The 22,892-nt window shown below is 38.4% G+C and overlaps 1 protein-coding gene across 3 annotated transcripts in view; it reads right to left on the reverse strand.

The window, feature by feature from the left end:
* TNFRSF19 (TNF receptor superfamily member 19) overlaps positions 1–22,892 on the reverse strand; it is a 106,764-nt gene that overhangs the window by 14,565 nt on the left and 69,307 nt on the right. For all 3 annotated transcript variants that reach the window (XM_055121680.1, XM_004604620.2, XM_055121674.1), the window contains exon 6: positions 5,539–5,703. In XM_055121680.1, the coding sequence (XP_054977655.1) occupies positions 5,539–5,703 (165 nt within the window). The remainder of the gene's footprint in view (positions 1–5,538; positions 5,704–22,892) is intronic.

Below are 22,892 nucleotides of genomic sequence, written 5' to 3' on the forward strand. Positions count from 1 at the left end.
AAACAACAGCTCAGGAGCTTCATAGACTAAAAACCAACCTTAAAAGAAGGACTGGAGAGGCTCCTGTAAGTCAAGACAAACCCCACAAGCACAACAAACCTCTACAGAAAGATGACACAAAACCCCATGACAATCTCTCTCTATGTCAATGGTCTAAATGCACCAGTTAAGAGATGCACAGTGACAAAATGGATTGAAAACCTGAACCCAACATTCTACTGCCTATAAGAAACACATCTGAACTGTCAGAGCAAACACAGATTCAAAGTCAAAGGATGAAAAACAATCCTTCAAGTAAACAGTTCCCTCAGAAAAGTCAGAGTGGCCATACTAGTATCTGACAACATAGATTTCAGGCTGAAAAAGATTAGAAGGGACAGTGAAGGTCACTTTTTAATAATCAAGGGATATGTAACTCAGGAAGAAATCATGCTACTAAACATATGCACTGACTGAGGGGCCAGCACATTACTTAAAACAATTGCTAACAGACTCCAAGGAAGACATTGGTAGCAACACAATAGTAGTCAGAGACTTCAACACCACCTTATCACCTCTTGATAGATCAACAAGAATAAAGCTCAGAAAGAAGTACTGGCTTTGGATGAAGAAATGTAAAAGAGAGGGCTAATAGATTTATACGGGGCTTTCCATTCCCCCCAAACCAAAACACATTCTTTTTCACTGCACATTGAACATTTTCCAAGATATACCATGTGCTGGGCCACAAAACATACCTCAATAGAATCAGGAAGATAGAAGTTGTACCAACTATCTTTTCAGATCATGATGTACTGAAGATAGAAGTTAATCACACACAGAATGGAGAATGGAGAATGGAGAATGAAACAAAACACCTGGAAATTAAATAGCACAATGTTGAATAACCAGTGGGTCAGAGAGGAAATCAAGGAAGAAATCAATAGGCTGCCGGAAACAAATGAGAATGAAGACACAACTTACCAGAACTTATGGGACACAGCTAAAGCAGTGTTAAGGGGAAAATTTATAACTCTGCAAGTGTTCCTCAAGGAAGGAAGGAAGGGCCCACATAAGTAACTTGACTTCACTGCTTAAGATCTTAGAAAATGACCAACAAAAGGAGCCCAAACTAGGTAAGAGGAAATAAATAATAAAACTTTGAGCATAAATCAGCAATATGGATTCCCAAAGATCAATGAAACCAAGATCTGGTTCTTTGAAAAAATAAAGAATGATAAACCACTAGCAGGACTCACAAAGAAAGAGAGAGAAAACCCTAATAAATCGAATCAGAAATGAAAAAGGGGACCTCACAACAGAAACCAAAGAAATTCAACAGATCATCAGATATTGAAAGTCTGTATGCCATGAAACAAGAGAACCTAGAATAAATGGATAAATTCCTGGATTCCTATAACCTTCCCCAAGGCTGAACCAAGAATATTTGCAATACCTGAGTAGACCTATCTTTATTAAGGAAATTGTAACACTAATCAAAAGTCTTCCCCAAAACAAAAGCTCAGGTCCAGATGGATTCACTAGTGAATTCTTCCAAACATTTAAAGAAGACCCACTGCCAGTCCTTTTCAAGATTTTCCAGGAAACTGAAGAAACTAAAACACACCCAAACAGTCTCTATGAGGCACATATCACCCTGATACCAATAGCAGACACAGACACCACAAAAAAAGAAAGTAAATTACAGGTCAATATCCCTGGTGAACATTGATACAAATATCCTCAACAAAATACTAGCAAATAGAATCAAACAACTCATCAAAAAGATCATACACCATGACCAAGTGGGATTCATCCTGGGGATGCAAGGTTGGTTTAATATTTGCAAGTTAATCAACATAATCCATTATATCAATAAAAGAAAAGATAAAACCATATGACCATATCAATAGACACAGAGAAAGCATTTGACAAGATCCAGTACCTGATTATGATAAAAACGCTCACCAAAATGGGAACTGAAGGAACTTTCTTCAATATAGTCAAAGCCATCTACCACAAGCACATGACAAGCACTATTCTCGATGGGGAATAACCAAAAGTCATCTCTCTAAGATCAAGGACAAGACAAGAATGTCCACTTTTGCCACTTCTATTCAATATAGTACTGAAGTACTTGTCATAGCAGTTAGGCAAGAAAAATATAGTAAGGGAATCCAGATAGGAAAAAAAGAAATCAGCTCTCATTATTTGCAGATGACATGATACTATATTTAGAGAACCTAAAGCCCCCACCAACACACTCCTAGAACCAAAAGACTTGTATAGTAAAGTCACAGGCTATAGATTCAATACCCAGAAGTCTATGGTTTTCCTGTATGCAAATAAGGAGAGAGAAGAAAGAGATATTAAAAACAATCCCGTTCACAATTATGCCTCAAAAAATCAAGTATCTTGGACTCAGCCTAACTAAGGAGGTAAAGGACCCATACAAAGAAAACTACAAAATGCTACTTCAAGAAATAAAAGATGACACGAGGAAATGGAAACACATCCCCTGTTCATGGATTGGAAGAATTAATATTGTCAAAATTGGAATACTCCCCAAAGCATTATACAGATTTAAGGTGATCCCTATAAAGATACCCATGACATTTTCAAAAAAATTGATCAAGCATTCCTGAAATTTATTTGGAAAATAAGCCTCCACAAATAGCTAAAGCAATTCTTTAGGAAAAGAAGATGGGAGCCATCACCTTCCTCAAACTCAAACTGTACTACAAAGCAATAATAATTAAAATAACATGGTATTGGAATAAAGACAGATCTGCAAACCAATGGAATAGGGTTGAATATTCTTACACACACCCTCAAATATATGATCTTCTAATCTTTGATAAGGGAGCAAGAAATATAAGGTGGAGCAAGGAAAGCCTCTTTAACAAACGGTGCTGGCAAAACTGGACAGATACATGGAAAAAAAACTGGGCTCAGACTTCTACCTAGCACCATGCACAATGTCAGATCAAAATGCATTAAAGACCTCAACATCAGACCAGAATCCATAAGCTACATTGAAGAAAAGATTACCAAAACCCTCCACGATATTGAAGCTAAAGTTATCTTCAAAGATGAAAACACTGCTGACCAAGCAAGTGGAAGCAAAGATAAACAAATGGGACTATTTTAAACTAAGAAGTTTCTGCACCTCAAAAGAAAAAGTGACCAGGATACAAAGATAACCTAAGAAATGGGAAAGTATATTCACCCAATACCCTTCTGATAAGGGGTTTATATCAAGAATATACAAGGCACTGGTTGAACTCTATAAGATGAAAACATCTAATCACATTAGAAAAATGGGGCAATGAAATGAACAGAAACTTTCTCAAAGAAGAAATTCAAACGGTCAAAGGCATATGAAAAAATGCTCTTCATCACTAATCATTAGGTAGATGCAGAACAATGAGATATCATCTCACACCACAGAGACTGGAACATAGCCAAAAGAACAAAAGCAACTGGTGTTGGTATGGATGTGGGGAGAAAGAGACTTCACTGCTGGTGGGAATGCTGACTGGTCCAGCCTTTTTGGAAAATAATATGTACATTCCTTCAAGAACTAGAAATTGAGTTCCCATTTGACCCAGCAATACCAATTCTGAGAATATACCCTGGAGATTCAAAAACACAGCAGAAACACCATCTGCTCTCATATGTTTATTGATACATTATTCACCATAGCCAGAGTCTGGAAACAACCTCAGTGCCCAATATTACAGGAATGGATAAAGAAACTATGGCACATCTACACAATGGAATACTATGTAGCTATCAGGAAAAATGAAATAATGAGATTTGCCTATAAGTGGATTGACATGGAGATTATCATACTGAGTGAAATGTGTCAGAAGGAAAGGTACTGATATAGAATGACTGCATTCATTTGTGATATATAAAATATGCAATAGAAGAATAATATCCATGACCAGGGAAAATAGGGGTTAGGAGGACAGGTCAATGGTTGGAACTAACCACATATGTGTGTGGGGGGCTGAGGGTAGGTAAGATAGAGAAGAGACAGCTATGAAAATAATAGCTCGTAATGATCACGCTGGACAATATATGAGGCTTAAAAGTAAGTAAGGGATATTTTAAACTTTCAGTACCAATACTGCAAACCACAATACCCAAAAGGAAAGAGAGAGAGAGAGAAGGAGAGAGACAGAGAGAGAGAGAAGAAAAGTGTCTTCCATAGAGGTAGGCAGTGGGTGGGGGTGATGGGAGGGTACCTGAGGACATTGGTATTGGGAAATGCACACTGGTGAAGGGATGGGTATTGGAATACTGTATGACTGAAATCCAATCATGAACAGTTTTGTAACATTCTCTCTTACAGTGAATAAATAAAAGAGTTAAAAAAAATACAAGACACAGTATGTGAATAATACCCAAAGACAAGGGTATTAACATAAGGGCAGGAGGACTGGTTCATGGTAGGAAGCATGCTATCAAGAGGGAGTTTAGTTAGGACACAAAAGGGACCACTATGACAATTTTAGTTGGAAATGATCACTCTGGACAGAGTGATGAGTGGAGATAAAGTGATATACATTAATTCTTTTCAGTGCAGTACTGCAAACCACAGTGTATAAAAGGAATATAAGAGAGAGAGGAAGAGAAGGAAAGAGAGAGTGGAGAGAGACAAAGAGCGAGAGAGAGAGAGCGTTGCATGGGAGAAGAAAAGTATCTGCCAAAAAAGGGTGCAGGAGTGGGGCAGATGGAGGGAAACTGGGGACACTGGTGGTGGGAAATGGTGTACTGGTGAAGGGATGAGTGTTGAAACATTGTATAACTGCAACTCAATAATGAACAAATTTGTAACTATATCTCACAGTAATTCAATAAAATAAAAGGAAAAAAAAGAATATACTAAAGGGCCAGGGTGAGCATGCAAAGGGCTGAGTGAAGGCTTTGCATGCAGAAGCCCTGGACTCCATTTCTGGCACTGCACCATTGCCCTGTACTTCCAGAAAGCACCAGGAGTAGTCCCTGAGGCATTGCCTGGTGAGATCTGGAAAGCAAATGATTCTCTCTACCCAGGAGCACAAATACAAAAAGAAAAATGAAAAAAAGAGAAACAAAAATTTCCAAGTGTGGGATACTTGTGTTGCCAATACTCCAGTGATTTTCATTTTTAACCAGTTGTTACAGGGATCTTTCTGCTAGAGTGGCGCCAGCCCTCAGCTCACTCCTCTGGGCATATTTGGGAGCAGTCCTTTGTGAGGCAACATTTCAGGGCAATGTGTGATATGGCTGTTGGGGTCTTACTCAAGTCTCTTGTAACCCATAAACGATAGTAAATGCACTGCCACAAAGATGTTTTTTAAAAAAGAGTTTAAAACTCACAGCTGGGGGCTGGTGGAGAGAAAGTGTCGAGAGGTAGGAGCCTGCTTGTGTGATGCTGATCTGCGTTGGATCTCCCAGCACCCCATATAATCTCCTGAGCACTACTGGGAGTGATCCCTGAGCACAGAACTCACCTGGGCACAGTGAGTATGTCCCCCCAAATTCAAACCCAAATTAAACAGAACTCACAGCTGGGCTTCTTCTCCATGAATTGCCTCTTACAGTAGATAATGCAGAGAATGAGCAGTGCTAGGAGGACAGTGGCCAAGGCGCTGCAGATCACGGCGGCCAGAGCTGTATCCCGGGGGCTGGAGGCTGTGGATGGGATCTTCACGAGGTTGACCTTGCTGGTACCTGAAACCACAGACAGGACACAGAGGCTTAGAGAAGGTGGCAGGACCTTTAGCAATGGCCTTTATATGACTTGGGAAGGCCTTAGAATCCCAATGGCAGGTATGTGGGGATGATTCAAACACCCCCAATTTATGTTAATTTTTTATTATAGTACAGGCAACATGGTTACAAGAGTGCTAACGTTTCTGATACAGTACAAAGCTATTGCACACCCCTTACCAGGGGCTGGGGAGAGAATTCAAAGGATTAGAGTGCAGGTTTTGCATGCAGGAACCTGGAGTTCAACTCTTGACACTGTGTGGTCCCCACAACCACCAGCAGCAAACCCTGAGTATGGTGACAGAATGAACTTTCCAAGCATTGCCAAGTGTGTCCTTCAAAGAAACAAATTTACTGAACAGGGGACCATCTAATCAATAAAATGAGATTGTGCCAACAATGTGTTTGCCATCTGTCTTTCTTACTCTTGTTCTGGAACTGGCGAAACAACAGAGGTAGAAATAGCTGGCACAAAGAACGGTCTCTTTTGTATACACTCACTTTAGGTATTATTAATTTGGCTAAGAGTATAAATCAAGAGATTATTGAATATATGTGAATAAGTGTGAAACAAAATAGTGGCCTTTTCTAGTCAATTTTAATTGTCACCCCATGGATTCATCACAATGGAAACCTATTTTCATTATTTTATCTAGTTATTAATTTACCTTGTCAACTGCAATTTTAGTTAATAATAAACATACAGCATTCATGATTTATAATAAATTGCCAAAAGAAGCTGAAAAAAAACCCTGAGAATCTTTGAGAGGTAAATCACCTATTCCAATGAAAACTGCTTTGCCACCAATTTCTGAAATGTATTAGTAGGTGAATTGGATAAAGGGAATAATGAGTCATATTTTTTATAAATTTATGCATCTTACAATTTTACCACCCCTTTCCCAGTACTGTTCAGAAGTATGAAGATAATGGGATAAGCACAGAGAAAACAATTAATAGGAAGAACCTCCATCTTTGCAGGAAGTTTTCCAAATGAGCATCAACACCAACACAGCTACCATATGCCAACATCTACAGTAGGCCAGTTACTCACAATCTTTCACAGTAAGGGCATTTCAGCATAAACTTAACTTTAAGCATTTTATTTTCAAACAATCACCAGAGGATTAGATTTGATATGTATACTTTCTTGGGTAAATTATACTCTTATTATTAAGAGTCAAAAAATACAATAAAGTGTAAAGGATTATTGGGTCATATTTTGTACATCTTTTGCACAAAATTTACTGTAGTCAATCAGCTAACATATACAACATTAGATGACCTCATTGAAAACACAAATACAGCTTCATAAATTCAATATGTCTCACTTTGAGATTAAAGAGGTGGCAGTATTTTAACAAACTTAAAACATTTTCCTTTTGAAAATGTTCTGAGGGCCACTTGTGGGGCCACCAGGGCACCCATGGTACTTGGAGGGACAGAATGTACACGGATCATGATCTAATACAAGCAACCAATGTGCTCTACCATGTGATTATGATACCCAGTCCTGATTTTTTAAATGCCACTTCTAAGAACTATATGGTTTAACTGGATGAGTAGCAAATGCAACTATATTCTATTTGGGCAGGAAGGAATGACTTTTAATAGGAAAACCTTTTAATTTTTTTCTAGGATAACTGTTCCTGTCGGAGTTCCCCCTGTCTCTTTCTCTATCCCTAGGCATGGAGACGTACCAAACCCCAATGGTCGAAGCCTCTGATAACTTTAAAAAAGTGTTTTTTCCAAACATAAGCTAGGTTGCACAGATATGACTGCCAGTGAACCTGACCAGAGAATGGCTGCATCCCTCTGCTGAAGGACTCCTGACAGAAGTTGTGATGCTCCTGTTCCAGTGCTCCCTGCCTGATCCAGTACTTCATGAAATTCATCAGACTCCTATAGCTGCTCCTCTAGGACTCATTGCTGTGACCACTACTGCTGCTGCTGCAGAAACAACTCTTCAATTTTGATCCAGACACTTCATTTCTTCAGAATGGGACTAACAGACTCTCATCATTGGTGACTTGCCTCACCCTTGGACAGTGCAGGACAATTGGACGCTTTACTACTACAAGCACTGCTCTGGCCAAGGGTCGGACTGAAATTTTACTACAATTTATAAGACTGTATTGTGTTTGGAATTGTTCCTCTTTCTATTTCAAATTTTTGTAATTTTGTAAACAGAAAAGGGGGAGATGTTGGATATCATTGGTTTGTCCTTTCCCCCTTGCCACTAGGAGCTTAGGTTTATCAGTCACACCCATCAAAGTGCTCCCGAGTCACTCCCATTCCTTTGTTTATCTGTAACCATTTCTACCAGTTTATCTGCTCTTCCCTTAATCAAACTCTGTTAATTGGTAAGGTCAGAACTTCCTAGGACACTGAATATTATAACATTGCCTTTCTCTCCTTTTTATGCCTTTTGAATAATTTACTTTAAAGCTATGTCTTTTTTGTATAGACACAAGAAGACAATATTATGTTTTTATAACTTAAGACTTAATTGGCCTCGAATATTATTCCCTTCTGGGCATCTGTTTTCTCCACTTAAGCCTCAGTTGCCCTCAGTTCCTAGCATCCCAAAGTAGGGTCCCCGACGTGGGACGGGAAGGATCCAGGGCAAGCGGTGAGTTATGTGCTACCCTGGCATCGAGATGGGCCTGGCCAAAGTGCCTAATTCTTAACTATAAGTTAAGAGCTTGATCATAGACAAATGCTGTCATGATCCAATAGTAATTATGAGACTGGGACCCTACCAGGGATAGGAAAGACTGATCTGGCCTGAGCACTGTAGTCTGAGATTGAGATGGCCCCAGGAGAGCAATTCTATAAGCTTTAATGCATCTCTTATTGTGTCCATACAAAATAATTAATATTATGAATTCTTATATGTTTGCTGGCTGAGGAGAAGAGAAACACATTCATGGGACTCTGCCCTTGGGTGGATCCTCCTGCTGAAAGAGAATTAAGTCCTAGGAGAAGCATTCCCTGAGGGAAAAGAACCTAACCCTATTGCTGACCACACCTATGTGTATGCCCCAACCCCCTCATGCTGTGGAGATTTAACTAGGCTGGAAGAGTGGGTTGGGGGCCAGATCCACGGTGCCAGATCCACCGGGGCCAGATCCACGGAGCCAGATTCATGGGGGCCAGATCCACGGGGGCCAGATCCACTGATCGAGAGAGAGACCGAGAGCCGGGAGAGAGGCAGAGAGAGAGAGAATGAAGTAGGATGGGGGAGAAAGAAGCAGGAGGAGAATCAGAGGAGAATGGAGATGGACATGAAATAAACCGATCGAGCAACCAGTTTGGCCTTCTTCCTTCCTTCGCCTGCCTCGCCGCCTGTGCGCCCTTTCTTTTTATTTTTGTATTTTTATACAGGCTACGATTCTCAAGATTTCATTAATGCCTCTGCTTTCGCCAGAGAGTTTAACATATGAAAATATTACAGCAGGTTCCAGTTCTAAGTCCTCCTATGTTGGAAAGTCTCCTCTAGTTGCAAATGAGAGGTTTTTACTTATTAATGAGCGTATTTTTTTTATGAAGGACCTTATATTGTATTTTATTTTTTTTTAATTCTTTTATTGATTCACCATGTGGAAAGTAACAAAGCTTTCAGGTTAAAGTAATGAGTGTATTTTGATGCACAAAAATCAATGAACATTAAAAAATACTTTTAGGTATTTTACCATAATTTTTCACTAGAATATTTTATCATTGACTTTCATATTTATTTCAAGTGGACAAATTCTAGCCATTGTTTCCTATGCTCTTGATCACCACATTTAACAACAATAACAAAAAGCAACATAACAAAAAGCATACTGCATAAATGCTGATGAAACTGAAACCTGATGAACCTATTTCATTAATAAAAATATATTAACAAAAAATTATTTGCAGTCTTAATTGAAACAAGAAATATAAGCTTTATCTTTTAGGTTTTAACTGGCTAAAAAATATCTATGGTAACACTCAACATATGAGTTCCAGATGTACCAAAAGAGTCTGCCAATAAACAAAACAGCTGGATTGTTTCCTACTTTATACCAGGCACTCTGCTGCATAAATGTAAAAAGGTAAACTTTTATCATTTCCCTCTTTTGTTTTAGTTTAGACTTTAGTTTTAAATCGGCGAGGTTTGTCTTCCAAAAACTGATAAAAAAATGTTAGTCTAAAGTAAGCCTCTTCAGTCTGTATTTTCAAATACACACTATAATACATACTACATAAAAACCAGACTGAATTTCTTGTAACAAAACTGTTAGTAACATATATATTCCCAAAGTTTTATAACCATTACTACTAATTCCAGAACATTTTTACCACTCCTCCCCACCACCCAAGAAGCTCTATATCTATTTCCCCTTTCTCCCACAGCCTGGAAAGCACTGATGCTGCTTGCAGCCTCTATGAAAATGCCTCATTCTAAATATCGCCAATAAATGGAGATTGGAGGGATAGTACAGTGGGTAGGTCACTGGCCTTGCATGTAGCCAACCTGGGATCAAATCCTGGCACCCCACATGGTCCACATGCTCACCAGGGATGATCCCAGATTGCAGAGCCAGGAGTCATCCCTGAGCACCATCGAGTGCGTCCCCAACTCCCCCAAATAAACCCAAACGAACAAGAAAAACAAAACATGTACAGTCAAATAAATGGAATTATACATTATTATGTGGCATCTTGTGTTCAGCTTTCTTCACTTTGCTAAATGTTTGGAAGGTTCATCCAGGTTGTAGAGTGTATCAGAACTCTCTCTGGATCTACCCCTTTCATTTATGCACTCATCAGATGATGGATCTGGGTTGTTTCTACCTTTAGATCACTGTAATTAATGCTGTTGTAAAAAAGAATCTTCATGGGGCTGGAGCAATAGCACAGCAGGTAGAGCGTTTGCCTTGCACTCGGCCAACCTGGGTTCGATTCCCAGCATCCCATATGGTCCCCTGAGCACCATCTGGGATAATTCCTGAGTGCAGAGCCAGGAATCCCTGTGCATCACTGGGTGTGACCCAAAAAGAAAAAAAAGAAAAAAAAAGAAAGAAAGAACCTTCATGTACAAGTTTTTCATATATATATACACATATATATGCGTATATATGTATGTATTTTGTTTGTGGGCCACAGGACTTACTCCTGACTGGCTCTGAGCTCAAGGAATCATGTGGTGTTGGGGATCAAACCAAGGTTGGTTATATGGAAGGCAAACATCTTACCCTGTACTATCTATCTCTCTGCTCCCCTCCCTTTGTGAACCTTAGACAAAGATACAGTGCAGTTATTCCACATACTATCAAGAATATATCATTGCTGTTACACTGAAGCATTATGTTAATCAGAAAAAAGTACTTTCTCATCAAGAACTGAAAGACTGTAGGAGGTGATGCTAGAGAAACTGAACAGGTCAGTTTAAGAATAATAAAACTGCAGTGAGGAACTCTATTCTAATATAATAGAAAGTGCTCAATGACAGATGAGTGTACATGGGAATAGTCTTCACACCATATGCTAGCTAAAAAAAAAGGACTCAATAAGTTTTGTAAGACTGTAATCAAACAAGGTATCTTTTCCAATCAGAATGGAATGAAAGGAGAAATTAGTAACAGAAGGAAAACTGAAGAATTAATAAATATGCAGAATTTAAACAATAGATTTTTAGTAACCAGTGGGTCAAGGAAAATACTTGAGATGGATCAAAATATAACAGAGTGTATCCAAACTTATGGAATAAATCAGCATTCCAATTATATGATGGCAACTAATTTAATTAATAAAATACATAAATATTCATCATTAGAACATTAGAAAAAGAGGACTAAGTTTGATTCAAAGGTAGTAGAGAGAAGGCAATATAGGAATTAGAGTAGAGATAGATGAAAATAAAAACAACAATCAGTGAAACCAAAGTTGATATGAAAAGATCAACAAGACTGACAAAATCAGACTAAGAAATACAGAAGATTCAAATTACTGAAATAATGAATGAAAGATATTGTCATGGACTCTGCAGAAATAAAAAAGATTTTAAGGGAATACTCTAAACAACTGTACACCAACAATTGGATAAAATTGTTGGTGTACAGTTGTTGAACTATAAAAGTATAGTTCAACTATACTTTGAACTATAAAAATTGAACTATAAAAGTAAGGAATCAGGGGCTGGAGCAATAGCACAGTGGGTAGGTGGGTAGGGCATTTGCCTTGCATGCGGCTGACCCAGGTTCAATTCCCAGCTTCCCATATGGTCCCCTGAGCACTTCCAGAAGTAATTCCTGAGTGCAGAGCCAGGAGTAACCCCTGAGCATTGCTGGGTGTGATCCAAAAAAAAAGAAAAGTAAGGAATCAGTAAGCAAAGATACGACAAAGAAAAAACTCCAAGATAAGATGGTTTCATTGGTGAATTTGACAAATATTCAATGAAGAAGTAATGAAAACTCCTCAGAATTTCTTCACCCAAATGAATAAAAATAGGATATTCCCTCATTCACTTTACAATGCTAAAATTACTCCTGTAACCAAAGCTGGAGGGGAGAAAACTATAAGACATGATCTCATACAAATGTAGATTTAAAAACCCAAAATGAAAATAACAAGTCAAATTCAGGAGGGTATTAAAGGATTTACATAATAGCCAAGTTGAATTCAGGATGAAAATGATTTTTAGTCATACAACAATCAGTGTAACACATAATCTGATGAAACAGGAAAAGCACATGACTATCTCAGTGATACTGAAAATACACAACAAAATCCAACATCTTTCAGGTAAGAACATTCCATGTAAGAAGAAACTTCTTCCATGTGATAGTGATCATACATGTAAGACTCTCAGTTAATAACACATTCAATGGTAAAAGAATGAAAACTTTGTCCATAAATCAGGAAGAAGATAAGAACGACCATGTTACCACTTATACTCAATATAGTACTAGAAATTCTCAACAGAATAGTTAGTTAAAAAATCAAAATCCATCCAAATGGGAAATGAAAAAACAAAATAGCTGTTTCACAAATGATAAAAGCTTACACATACAACCCCCTAAAGATTCCAAAAACACAAAAGTTTCTCAACAAATATATTTAATAAAGCTTTAAAATGTAAAATAAGCATGTAAAAACACTAGCTGCACTTATTGATACCATCCATGGATAGTCCAAAAAATTAAGAAAACCATTCTATTGATTGTATCATAATAAAGACTAAACTAGAATGTAACTATGACCATACAAATCTTATGCACCAAAAGTTGGAAAACTTTGATGAAAAAAGAAGTGGGAAAAGGTAGCATACTTAGACTTAGTGTAAAGACAACAATACTACTTAAAGTTATATGCAGAAATCAAGATAATCTTTATAAAGACCCAGTAGCCCCTTATCAGAAATTAACAAACCATTCTAACACTTATATGGAATTTCAAGGAACACTGAATAGTCAAAATCAAAATCTTAAGAAAAAAGCACAGAGTTGGGGAATTCACAACTTCTAATTTCAATATTTACTATAAATCCTATACACATATATCAGCAAAGCATAGTATTAAAATAAGGAGGAACATGTAGACCAATAGAATAGAATTAAAAACCCAGAAATAAGCCCCTACAACTATGAACAACTGATTTTTTGGAAAGACTGCCAGACCACTACATGGGAGAGAATGGATTAAATAGGAGTCCATATACAAAAAAGCGAAACTGAATAGTGTCTCATACCATATTTAAAAATTAACTAAAAAATGTCCAAAGACCAAAACTTAAGAGTTAACGCTATAAAATTCTTATAATAAAACATCAAGAAATCTTTTTTTTAATTTATTTTTTTATTAGTGAATCACTTTGAGGGTACAGCTACAGATTTACACATTTTCGTGCTTGTGTCTCCCTCATACAATGTTTGTGAACCCATCCCTACACCAGTGCCCATTCTCCACCACCAATAAACCCAGTATCCCTCCCACCCCCCAATCCTATCTTCCCCCACCCCACCTTGCCTCTGTGGCAGGGTATTCCCTTTTGTTCTCTCTCTCCAATTGGGTGTTGTGGTTTGCAATAGCAGTACTGACTCAGACAGAAGGGAACACCAAGTAAAATGTGGGTTGGAGACCACTCGCGTGAAGGGAGATGAGTGCTAAAAGTAGACTAGAGACTGAAAACAACATCAAGAAATCTTTGTAACCTTCTTTCCAGATGTTTCCGTAAGTACATACCAAAAATATAGGTAACAACATGAAGAAGAGATAAATTTAGTTTTATAAAAAAATTAAAACTTTTGTATTTCAAAGAACATCAAGGACATGAGCTGACAACCCACCAAACAGAATAAATTACTTCTTACCATGTATCTACCAAGTACTTACCATCCAGAATGTATAAAGCACTCCAACTCAGCAATAAATGGCAAAAATCCCACTTACAAAACAGACAAAGCTTTGGTAGACATTTCTCCAAAGAAGGCATAAAAATTACTATTAAGTCCCAAGAAGATATACTCAAAACCTTTATCACAAGGAAAATTTTTAAAAATCTAATATAATAATAATAATAATAAAACAAAATAATGAGTCCTTGTGAAGGTGTGGAGAAACTTGAGCTCTTATACATTGCCAGTGGCAATGTTAGAAGGCACAGTTCCTGGAGGATAGAGTTTGGCACTTCTTTCAAAGGTAGCACTGTAGCACTGACGTCCCTGTTGCTCATTGATTTGCTCGAGCAGGCACCAGTAACGTCTCCACTGTGAGACTTGTTGTTACTGTTTTTGGCATATCGAATACACCATGGGGAGCTTATTAGGATCTGCCATGTGGGCAGGATACTTTCAGTAGCTTGCCGGGCTCTCCGAGAGGGACAGAGGAATCAAACCTGGGACAGCCATGTGCAAGGCAAACGCCCTACCTGCTGTGCTATCACTCCAGTCCTCTTTCAAAGGTAAAACACATAATTATTTATGACTCAGTCATTTCAGTCCTAGGTTTATATTAATGGACAGAGAGAAGAAACTCAGATATTTATATGCCAAGGTTCACAGCAACATCATTTACAACAGACAAAGTATAGAAATAACCCAATCATTCAACAATAGATTATTGCATAACAAAAATATGGTACTATACACAAAATAATATTATTCAGCCTTATAAAGTAAATGAAACTTTGATATGTGCTAAATGTTGCATGCTATAGGACTTGAAAATGCTGTGCTATGTGAAATAAATTGTACACAAGTAATTGGTATACAGTTGACTTTCTGATAACATGTGTTGGAACATAGACTCACTGAGTCACACCTTGCCCAGTCAACTCTTTTTAATCTTCTGAAAATTTAATTACTAAGAGGCTGCTGGAAGCCTTACTGACAACACAGTCAAGTAATATATTTTGTGCATTATATATTAGACTTATTATAATAAAGTAAGCTGGAGAATAGAAAATGTTAAGAAAATTCTAAAATTGATTTATAGTATTACACTGTATTAATATTGTAGGTTCACAACCATCATTTGTTTTTATAGAAAATATGTAAGCAAGTGAACCTGAATATCTGAATATTTTCCTATAGTTCAGTGGCTGATAAGATCCTGTACTGTTCAGGTGTCATCTATTATTCTGCTTATATGAACCATTTAGAATAAGCAAGTTAATAGAAAAGACAAGTTTCAAGGTGGAGAGGTGAGAAGGGATAACTGCTTAATTATCACAGTTTCTGTTTGGAGTGATGAATGATGACAGAAGTAGACAGTAATGATGACAAATTACTATGAATGTAATTAACACTCTTCAATTGTACACATAGAATGGAAAATTGTATGTTCTCTCTCTTTCACATATGCACGCACACATGCACACACACATACCCAGAACAATAGGAAGTAATCACGCGTGGAAAGCGTCATGCTCTGCCTAATGCTTTAGAATGTTGCCAAGTTGCTATTAAAGAGAGAGAGAGAAAATGACATCGCGTGGGAGGGAATTCAGATGCTGCTGCTGACTTGGGTTGAGACGTTTTGTCAAGGAGACATCATCAGAGGTTCTGTTTGAGAAATGTTCGTTGTAAGAGCAATTGCATGTTCTGATAGTGAGTTAGGTGCAAAGAGAGTGAGAATCAAGGTGGATGCCCAGGGTTTTAGAGTCAACCACCGGGTAATTATGGTGACGTTAACTGATTTTATGGACTGGTGAGTTCTGGGGAAAGAGTGGTTTTGGTTGAAATGTGAAGTGTGAAATACGACCAGGAACTGAATATACAGCAGCCGGATATACAATAATAGAGCAAAAAAGATTTATAACCAGAGACACAAACATGAAAATCATGAGTGTTTTTTTAATTTTTGTAAATTTTTTAATTGACTCATCGTGAGATAGTAACAAAACTTTCATGTTTGTGTTTCGGTCAAACAATGATCAAATACCCATCCCTTCACAAGTTCACATCTTCCACCACCAAAATCCCCAGCATTCCCTACACCCCAACCCCTCCCCTGCCTGTGTGGGACAAAATTTCCACAGTACTCTCTCTCTACTTTGATTACATTCAATATTTTGACACCAGTCCCACCATTATTATTCAGAATTTTCCCACAACCAATCAAACCTGCCGAAAAGGCAATGCTAGACAATTTGTTTTGCATTGGTTGTTATGAATAGCATATAATGTTGTGTGGCTGCGAGAGTGGCTGCACGCTCCTGGAATTCTAAAATTTTAATAGGGTCTGGAGAGATCTCTGCAGCGAGTTGCTTGGTTCCGAGATTCATTTGTGTGCCTCTGGATCATGGCCATTTAGGAGCTTAATAAGTAGCCCAGGGCAGTTCGTAGGTGTCATCTCAGAGTCCCATGAGACAGGGGGAAGGAGAAGGACCAGTTCCTCCCCTGTCTCGTGAGGCCTGGCATTTGCTGCTACTACTCCCACGTACCCGGGCTTTTCGTTGGGTTTTGGAAGATAGTGGCACGAGTGTTTTGATAATGTTCAATGCCTGGAATAGCTCAAATGACTTACCTGGAGATGCTTAATAATGACAGAGACAGGTGCATGGAATCAGGAACTCCTTGAAGTGAGGAGCTCTGATCAAAGAGGAGCAGCCATATGCTGAGACAAGAAGGAAATGGGCAGAAACATGTCAAGGAAGACACATGGAATACAGTTTTGGAAAGAAGAAGGTCAGGGAGCTAAATTAAAGGACCAAGACCATGCTGGCTCCTCAGAGGCCCTGAATTTGATTCCCAGTCCTGCATGGTTGCCCAGGCACCACTGGAGTGACCTGGTGGTTCCCAGCACTACTGGACGCAAATGAAACAGGTTAGTGGTCCTGGGAATCCCTGAACACTGCTTTGTAGGGCAAGGGGTAACCCTCCAAAAGAAGCAGAAACAAAGATGAAAGTGATTAATACTTTTTATTTTTAAGGTGATATGTTATAATCAGGATATTTTATTTTGGAGATTAGTTTACAGAAAGCAAATTCCAACAAGTAGATCTTTTATTTTTATAAGAATTAGCAACAAATTTATTGTTGGCTAAATCTTTGAAACGATAATGTGATTCTGAAAAGTGCTCTCTCACAAGGTTAAAAAAAATCAAGGACCAAGCTCAGAGGGAGTTTATAATAGACAGCAGTCACTATAAAATAATATCACATGAGGCTGACGCCCAAGAACAGTAGATACAAGGGCCAGGGGGATTGCCCCATAGCTGGAAGACTGCTTCATGAGTGGAGGGGAGAAGGCAGACAGAATAGAGAAGGGATCACTAAGAAAATGATGGCTGGAGGAATCAGTCGGAATGGGAGATGTGTGCCAAAAGTAGATAATGGACCAAACATGATGACCTCTCAGTGTCTGTGTTGCAAGCCATAATGCCCAAAAGTAAGAGAGAGTATGGGGAATATTGTTTGCCACAGAGGCAGGGGGAGGTCGGGAAAGGGGGGGTATACCCTATATTGGTGGTGGGGAATGTGCACTGGTGGAGGGATGGGTATTTGATCATTGTGAGGTTGTAACCGAAACATGAACGCTTGTAAGTATCTCATGGTGGTTCAATAAAATTTAAAAAATAGCAGTCACACTTAAGATTCCATTGCATGAGTAAGATTGAATTAATAAAGTTCCATTTTTTTCAAACCAATGATAGAAGGATTATACTAGGATTTTCATCTTTTTCCTAAGGACCCAGTTAGGAAATTCTACTTACTTTAAAAATTCTACCAAAGGGTAGGGATGAAACTTTATTTATTTTTTTGGCTCAACATCCTGTTTAGCAACATTTAAAACTAGTAAACATTGGCCACACCATCTTGCAGCTTCTTTATCCCGTAGAGTGAGCTGTGCGTGTGTTCAGTGCCAGCGTCCTGAGGACTATTTCCAAGCCGGTGCCCTAAATTAACGTGGCAGTTTTTATTGATTTTTCTTCTTTGAACTAAGAACACAACAAAAATGATAGAGCTGGGCAAGCGTTTTTCCTTTGTTGAGCTATGCTGCAATATTTGTTTATAAACAGAACTTCTGAGCCTGATTTCTTCTTTCAAGTTTCCTTCTGGGCACTGCCCAAAATAGCTGTTCTTTCATGACTGAAATGCAAGTGAATTAAGGCAGAACCTGCAGGTGGTCCCAAGCTTTTTTGCTGCAATATTAATACAGATGATTCCCACATGAGGTTTTATTATCAGCATAACCTGGCCCTGAGATGGAAGCTCTTTATGTTTATTTCCATGGTTATGTTGTAGCTGAGGACTTTAAAGAACTGCAGTTAATAAAAGTAATATGTGAAGCTGAAATCTACATCCAGATCCCCAGAAATCCACAGAAGTTGCTGTGCCACTGGGAATATAACAGGGCATTATGGAACAGGGTTTATGTAGAGCTGTAGAGAGCAGGAGGCCCCACTCTCTCCCGAGGGTCTCTGAGTCCTTTCTCCACTGCACAGTTCTGCAAATCTCTCTCTTTCCCTCCATGCTCCCTGCCCATCTCAGTTCTACTGCCTTGGTCAGCAGCAACCCACGTTTACGGACTGAAGACTACAAGGAAATTATAGAAGGGCCTTCCTGAAACTGGCAAGAGAAACTGGCCTCCACACTTACGTATATTTTCATATTCTTGTCTGAATAATTTCCCTTGCATGATTAATAAGCATCACTTTCTATTAGAATAAATTTACAAAGACAGGATGAGAATCAATAGTCTAAATTGGTTCCCATCTTTCCATTATTATTTTTTGCACTGTGAAAGGGAAAGTTAAAATCTTGGGATTCAAACACTGGTTCTGACCAATTTAAACCCTTCACTGACCTAGAAAGTTTTCCTTGAGACATTCTGCTGAATTTCTTATATCAAAGATGAATGTAATTAGAAAAGTAGAAGTGCCTTTAGTGGCTTATCCATTAGTAGTTTCTTTTCAAGTTTTTGTATCTGATTTACAATGCGGTTCATGACAGTGCTTCATGCACACAACGTCCCCACACTACGCTCTCTCCAGTGTGACCCACACTTCAACACTCCCTCCCCAGTTATCAGGTTTTGTCTACAACTAAATCTCCACTGTTGTAAAATATCAATAGAAGTCATGATTTTAAAGTACCTCTCATGGAGAGAAATAAGGCAATTCTATTGTTAATAGTTTGGTACTGACAGTAGTTTATTTGAATCAAAAAGTTCAAGGTGGGAATGCAATTTGAATAAAGAAGAATTTAATTAGATTTATTGATGGAGCAGAAAATGGTAGCAAAGATTGTCCAGATAAATGATTGCACATAACAAACTGAATTGGCTCTTTCTAGAGTGAACCAGCTTATAGGCGTACAGCAATTTGAGGTTGTGTTGACATGACCCTAATTTTTACCAAGTGGGAAGTGAAAAGGCAAATGCACATACTCCAAAGTCTGGCTGCTCCTTTGGTCTCAGGTAACGCTGGACTGAGAGCTGACACACTCTTGTATAAGGCTCACAGATTAAATTCTTAAAAAAGTTTCAAGAAGCTTCTACTGGTTCATATGTGCTATGTGTCCTTATCAGCAGACCTGCATACTCTTCCCTTCTCTTTTTTGAGATTTAGAACTCACTGGAAAAAAGCTCCACTCTGCAGCGAGAGCTCTGCATTCACTGGCCCATGTGTCCACCAGCAACTGGCCACCCTTGCTTCAGGTTCCTTACCAGTAAAATCAGGAAATACCAATACTTATCTCTAGGATTTTTGTGAGAATTGAAGGTAGTGATGTGCATAAAGGGCTAATGTGGAACCAGAAACACAAAACTTGCCTCAGTGCTTTCTCCTATTATTACTTAGAATAAGTCAATATAGTGATGATGATGTTGAAATGTGGATTTTAATTGAATATACAGAAAATAAGCAGTTGGTTATTCATGCTTGTGTCCTCATCCTTAAAAGTCTTGAAGATTTGGAGAAAAATCAACAATAAAAGCAAACTCTGGGACAGAGAGATAGTTCAGTAGGCGAAACACTTCCTTTGCATGAATCTAACCTGGGTTAAGTCCTCAGCACCCCAGATGGCCCCCTGAGCCTGCCAGGGAGATCCCTGAGTGCAGAATCAATAATAAGTTCTGAACACTGCCAGATGTGCCTCCCAAACAAAAACAAACAAAAGCAAACCTAGAGTTCTCCCCCCAAAACACAGTTCTATACAAATAGTCAGCACTATTGCCATTAAGTGTCTCAAAGGGTCTGATCAATAAAGTTCCCTAAACGGCAACTTTAAGCAACATTTCATAACATTAAGCAACAATTAGCAAAATAAATAAAACTAAAGGAGTACTGCAAGGTAAAAACCAATGTTAAGAAATACTTTAGAAAAAGATTTTTTAAATGTTTAAATCCCAAGTTTTCTTTTCTTTTTAAAGTTGAATGACTGCGAGATACACAGTTACAAAGTTGTTCATGATTGGGTTTCAGTTATATCAAGGGACAGGTGTTGGAACATTGTATGACTGAAACCCAATCTAGAAAAAAATCTTTGATGAGAAAAAATGAAATTAAAATTTGTCAGTTACAGAACTGCAGCACGCTACCAAGATTTTAAAGAAAATTATATTGGTTAACATTATCACACAAAGCTTATAGAGAAAAGGCTTTAGGACCTGCACTTGGTTTTCCTTAATTATAGTTGGAAAATTCTGCATGGATGAGGTGCAAGCTGATAGAACCACAATTAAAGTATAATAAATGTGCAAGATCCCCAAATATTTCCCAAAGGCTCATAATAAATATTGTTGTTCTAGGTATTTGGAGAGAACAAATTAAAACAATATGACCTCCTTCTTCTCTAGCTTCTTGAATAAAGGTAGTATTTATAACCACATAGTGATAATAAAGAGGACATAAAAATATTACACAAAAATGATATTACATATTTAAATAGTATGCAAAGGGTGCATTGGAAGAAATTGGATTAATAGAAATGACAGTATGAAAGGAAGACAGAAAAGCAACTTCTACTTGTTGATCACTGTTGCACAACAAAATGAAAAGATGTGCATCACTTCTTACTGTCAGGGAAATATAAATGAAAACAGAAAGCTATTGCCCCACTCCTGTGGGGATCACTATTACATGAAAGACAAGAAGCAACACGTGTAACCACGATGTGCGACAGGAAACTCTGTAGATGTATGGCTTGTGTGGGAAACTTGCACAGCCTTTATGTAAAGTAGTGTGGAAATTCCTCAAAAAAATAGAAATAGAAACTCCATCTGATCCAATTTTCACACTTTATCCCCAAACACAAAAATTAGCATTCAAAGAGAGATAGTCATGATGATGTTGATTGCAGCGTTATCTACAATAACTGAGAGCTCAAAACAACCTCATTGACAGATGGAGGATATAGAAGATGTGGTATTCATCTTCCACTGACACTGCAGAGTACTATTCAGTTAAAAAATCAACAACAGTGATTTACAACAACATGGATGGATCTAGAGGATATTCTGTTTAGTGAAGTTAAGTCAGCTGGGGAGAGAAACCAAAGGAATTAATGACTAGAGCAAAACAAAAATAAACTTTTGGACTGTAATAACCAGATGAGTATTTACAAGAAGGGAGGGGGACATAGCCATGGGGTGGATTAATTGGTAAAAGAGAACAACTGTGTGGTGAAGAATAAAATGGAACTTTGATGGACTTAGAACAGTCTTGACAGAGTTATAAATTCAATGTTACTTTAATTTTTTAAATGCTGGCTTTACTAATGATATAGGGCCTTTTCTCACTGAAATCAGTGTATCATTTGAGTTAATTCATTTATGGAGTATACTGGTAACACTCAGATGAACACCTTTGCCTTTCTGGATTATCAACATGGAACGATGAATACTCCTTTTTGAGAGGAAGAGGAGTAACGGGCAGAGGGAATGAAGGGGCTGAAGACTTAACACCATTACCTCGTTTAGCACTGATGAGAAAAAAAATCTATTGACCCATGGCAAATTGTATCCATCTTGGTGATATTTCATGGGATAAAAAGTGCTATTTTCTGGGTGTTGAAGTGATAGTTCAGCAGGTAGGGACTTGCCTTGCACATGGTGAACCCAGATTCGAGGTCTGGCACCTCGTTTGGGACCCCAAGCCCCACCAGGAATGGTCCCTGAGTTCAGAAACAGGAGTAAGCCCTGAGCACCATCAGGTGGGGCCCACACCCCCTCCCCACACACAAAATAGTCATTCTCTAGCCTGGACTTTGCCTCTTGTGTTTTACTGGAAAGAATCAAACTCGTGTGCACCCAGAAGGCCATACACCAGTGCAGTTGCTACCACACAGGATCATGAAGACAGGACACACGTGAAAAGGCTCTGTAAGCTGACAGTATTGAACAACTCTAAGTGCAGGCATTGGTATCTGGCCACGTGCCTTGTTCCTATGATAAAAAACCACAGTGTCATCCCGCATCGTGAATGAGAGGCACACTTAGTATTTTGGTCACTAGGGACACAAAGAATGGTCTGAGCTGCCTCTTTGTACCCAACAGTATGTGCTGATCTTGGAGATCTTTTCAAGTACTCGGGTCTCTCTGCTCTTCTCCCCTACAGCCAGTTCCCTTGCTCTCCTTGATCACCTCCTGCTTAGCTGCATGAAGGAGCCAGGCTAGCTGGGACAGGAAAACAACTGTCCTGCAGAAACAATGGGACACAGGAACCTGCTTTC

Source organism: Sorex araneus, chromosome 1 (genome assembly GCF_027595985.1).
Source record: "Sorex araneus isolate mSorAra2 chromosome 1, mSorAra2.pri, whole genome shotgun sequence".
Classification (NCBI taxonomy): Eukaryota; Metazoa; Chordata; class Mammalia; order Eulipotyphla; family Soricidae; genus Sorex; species Sorex araneus.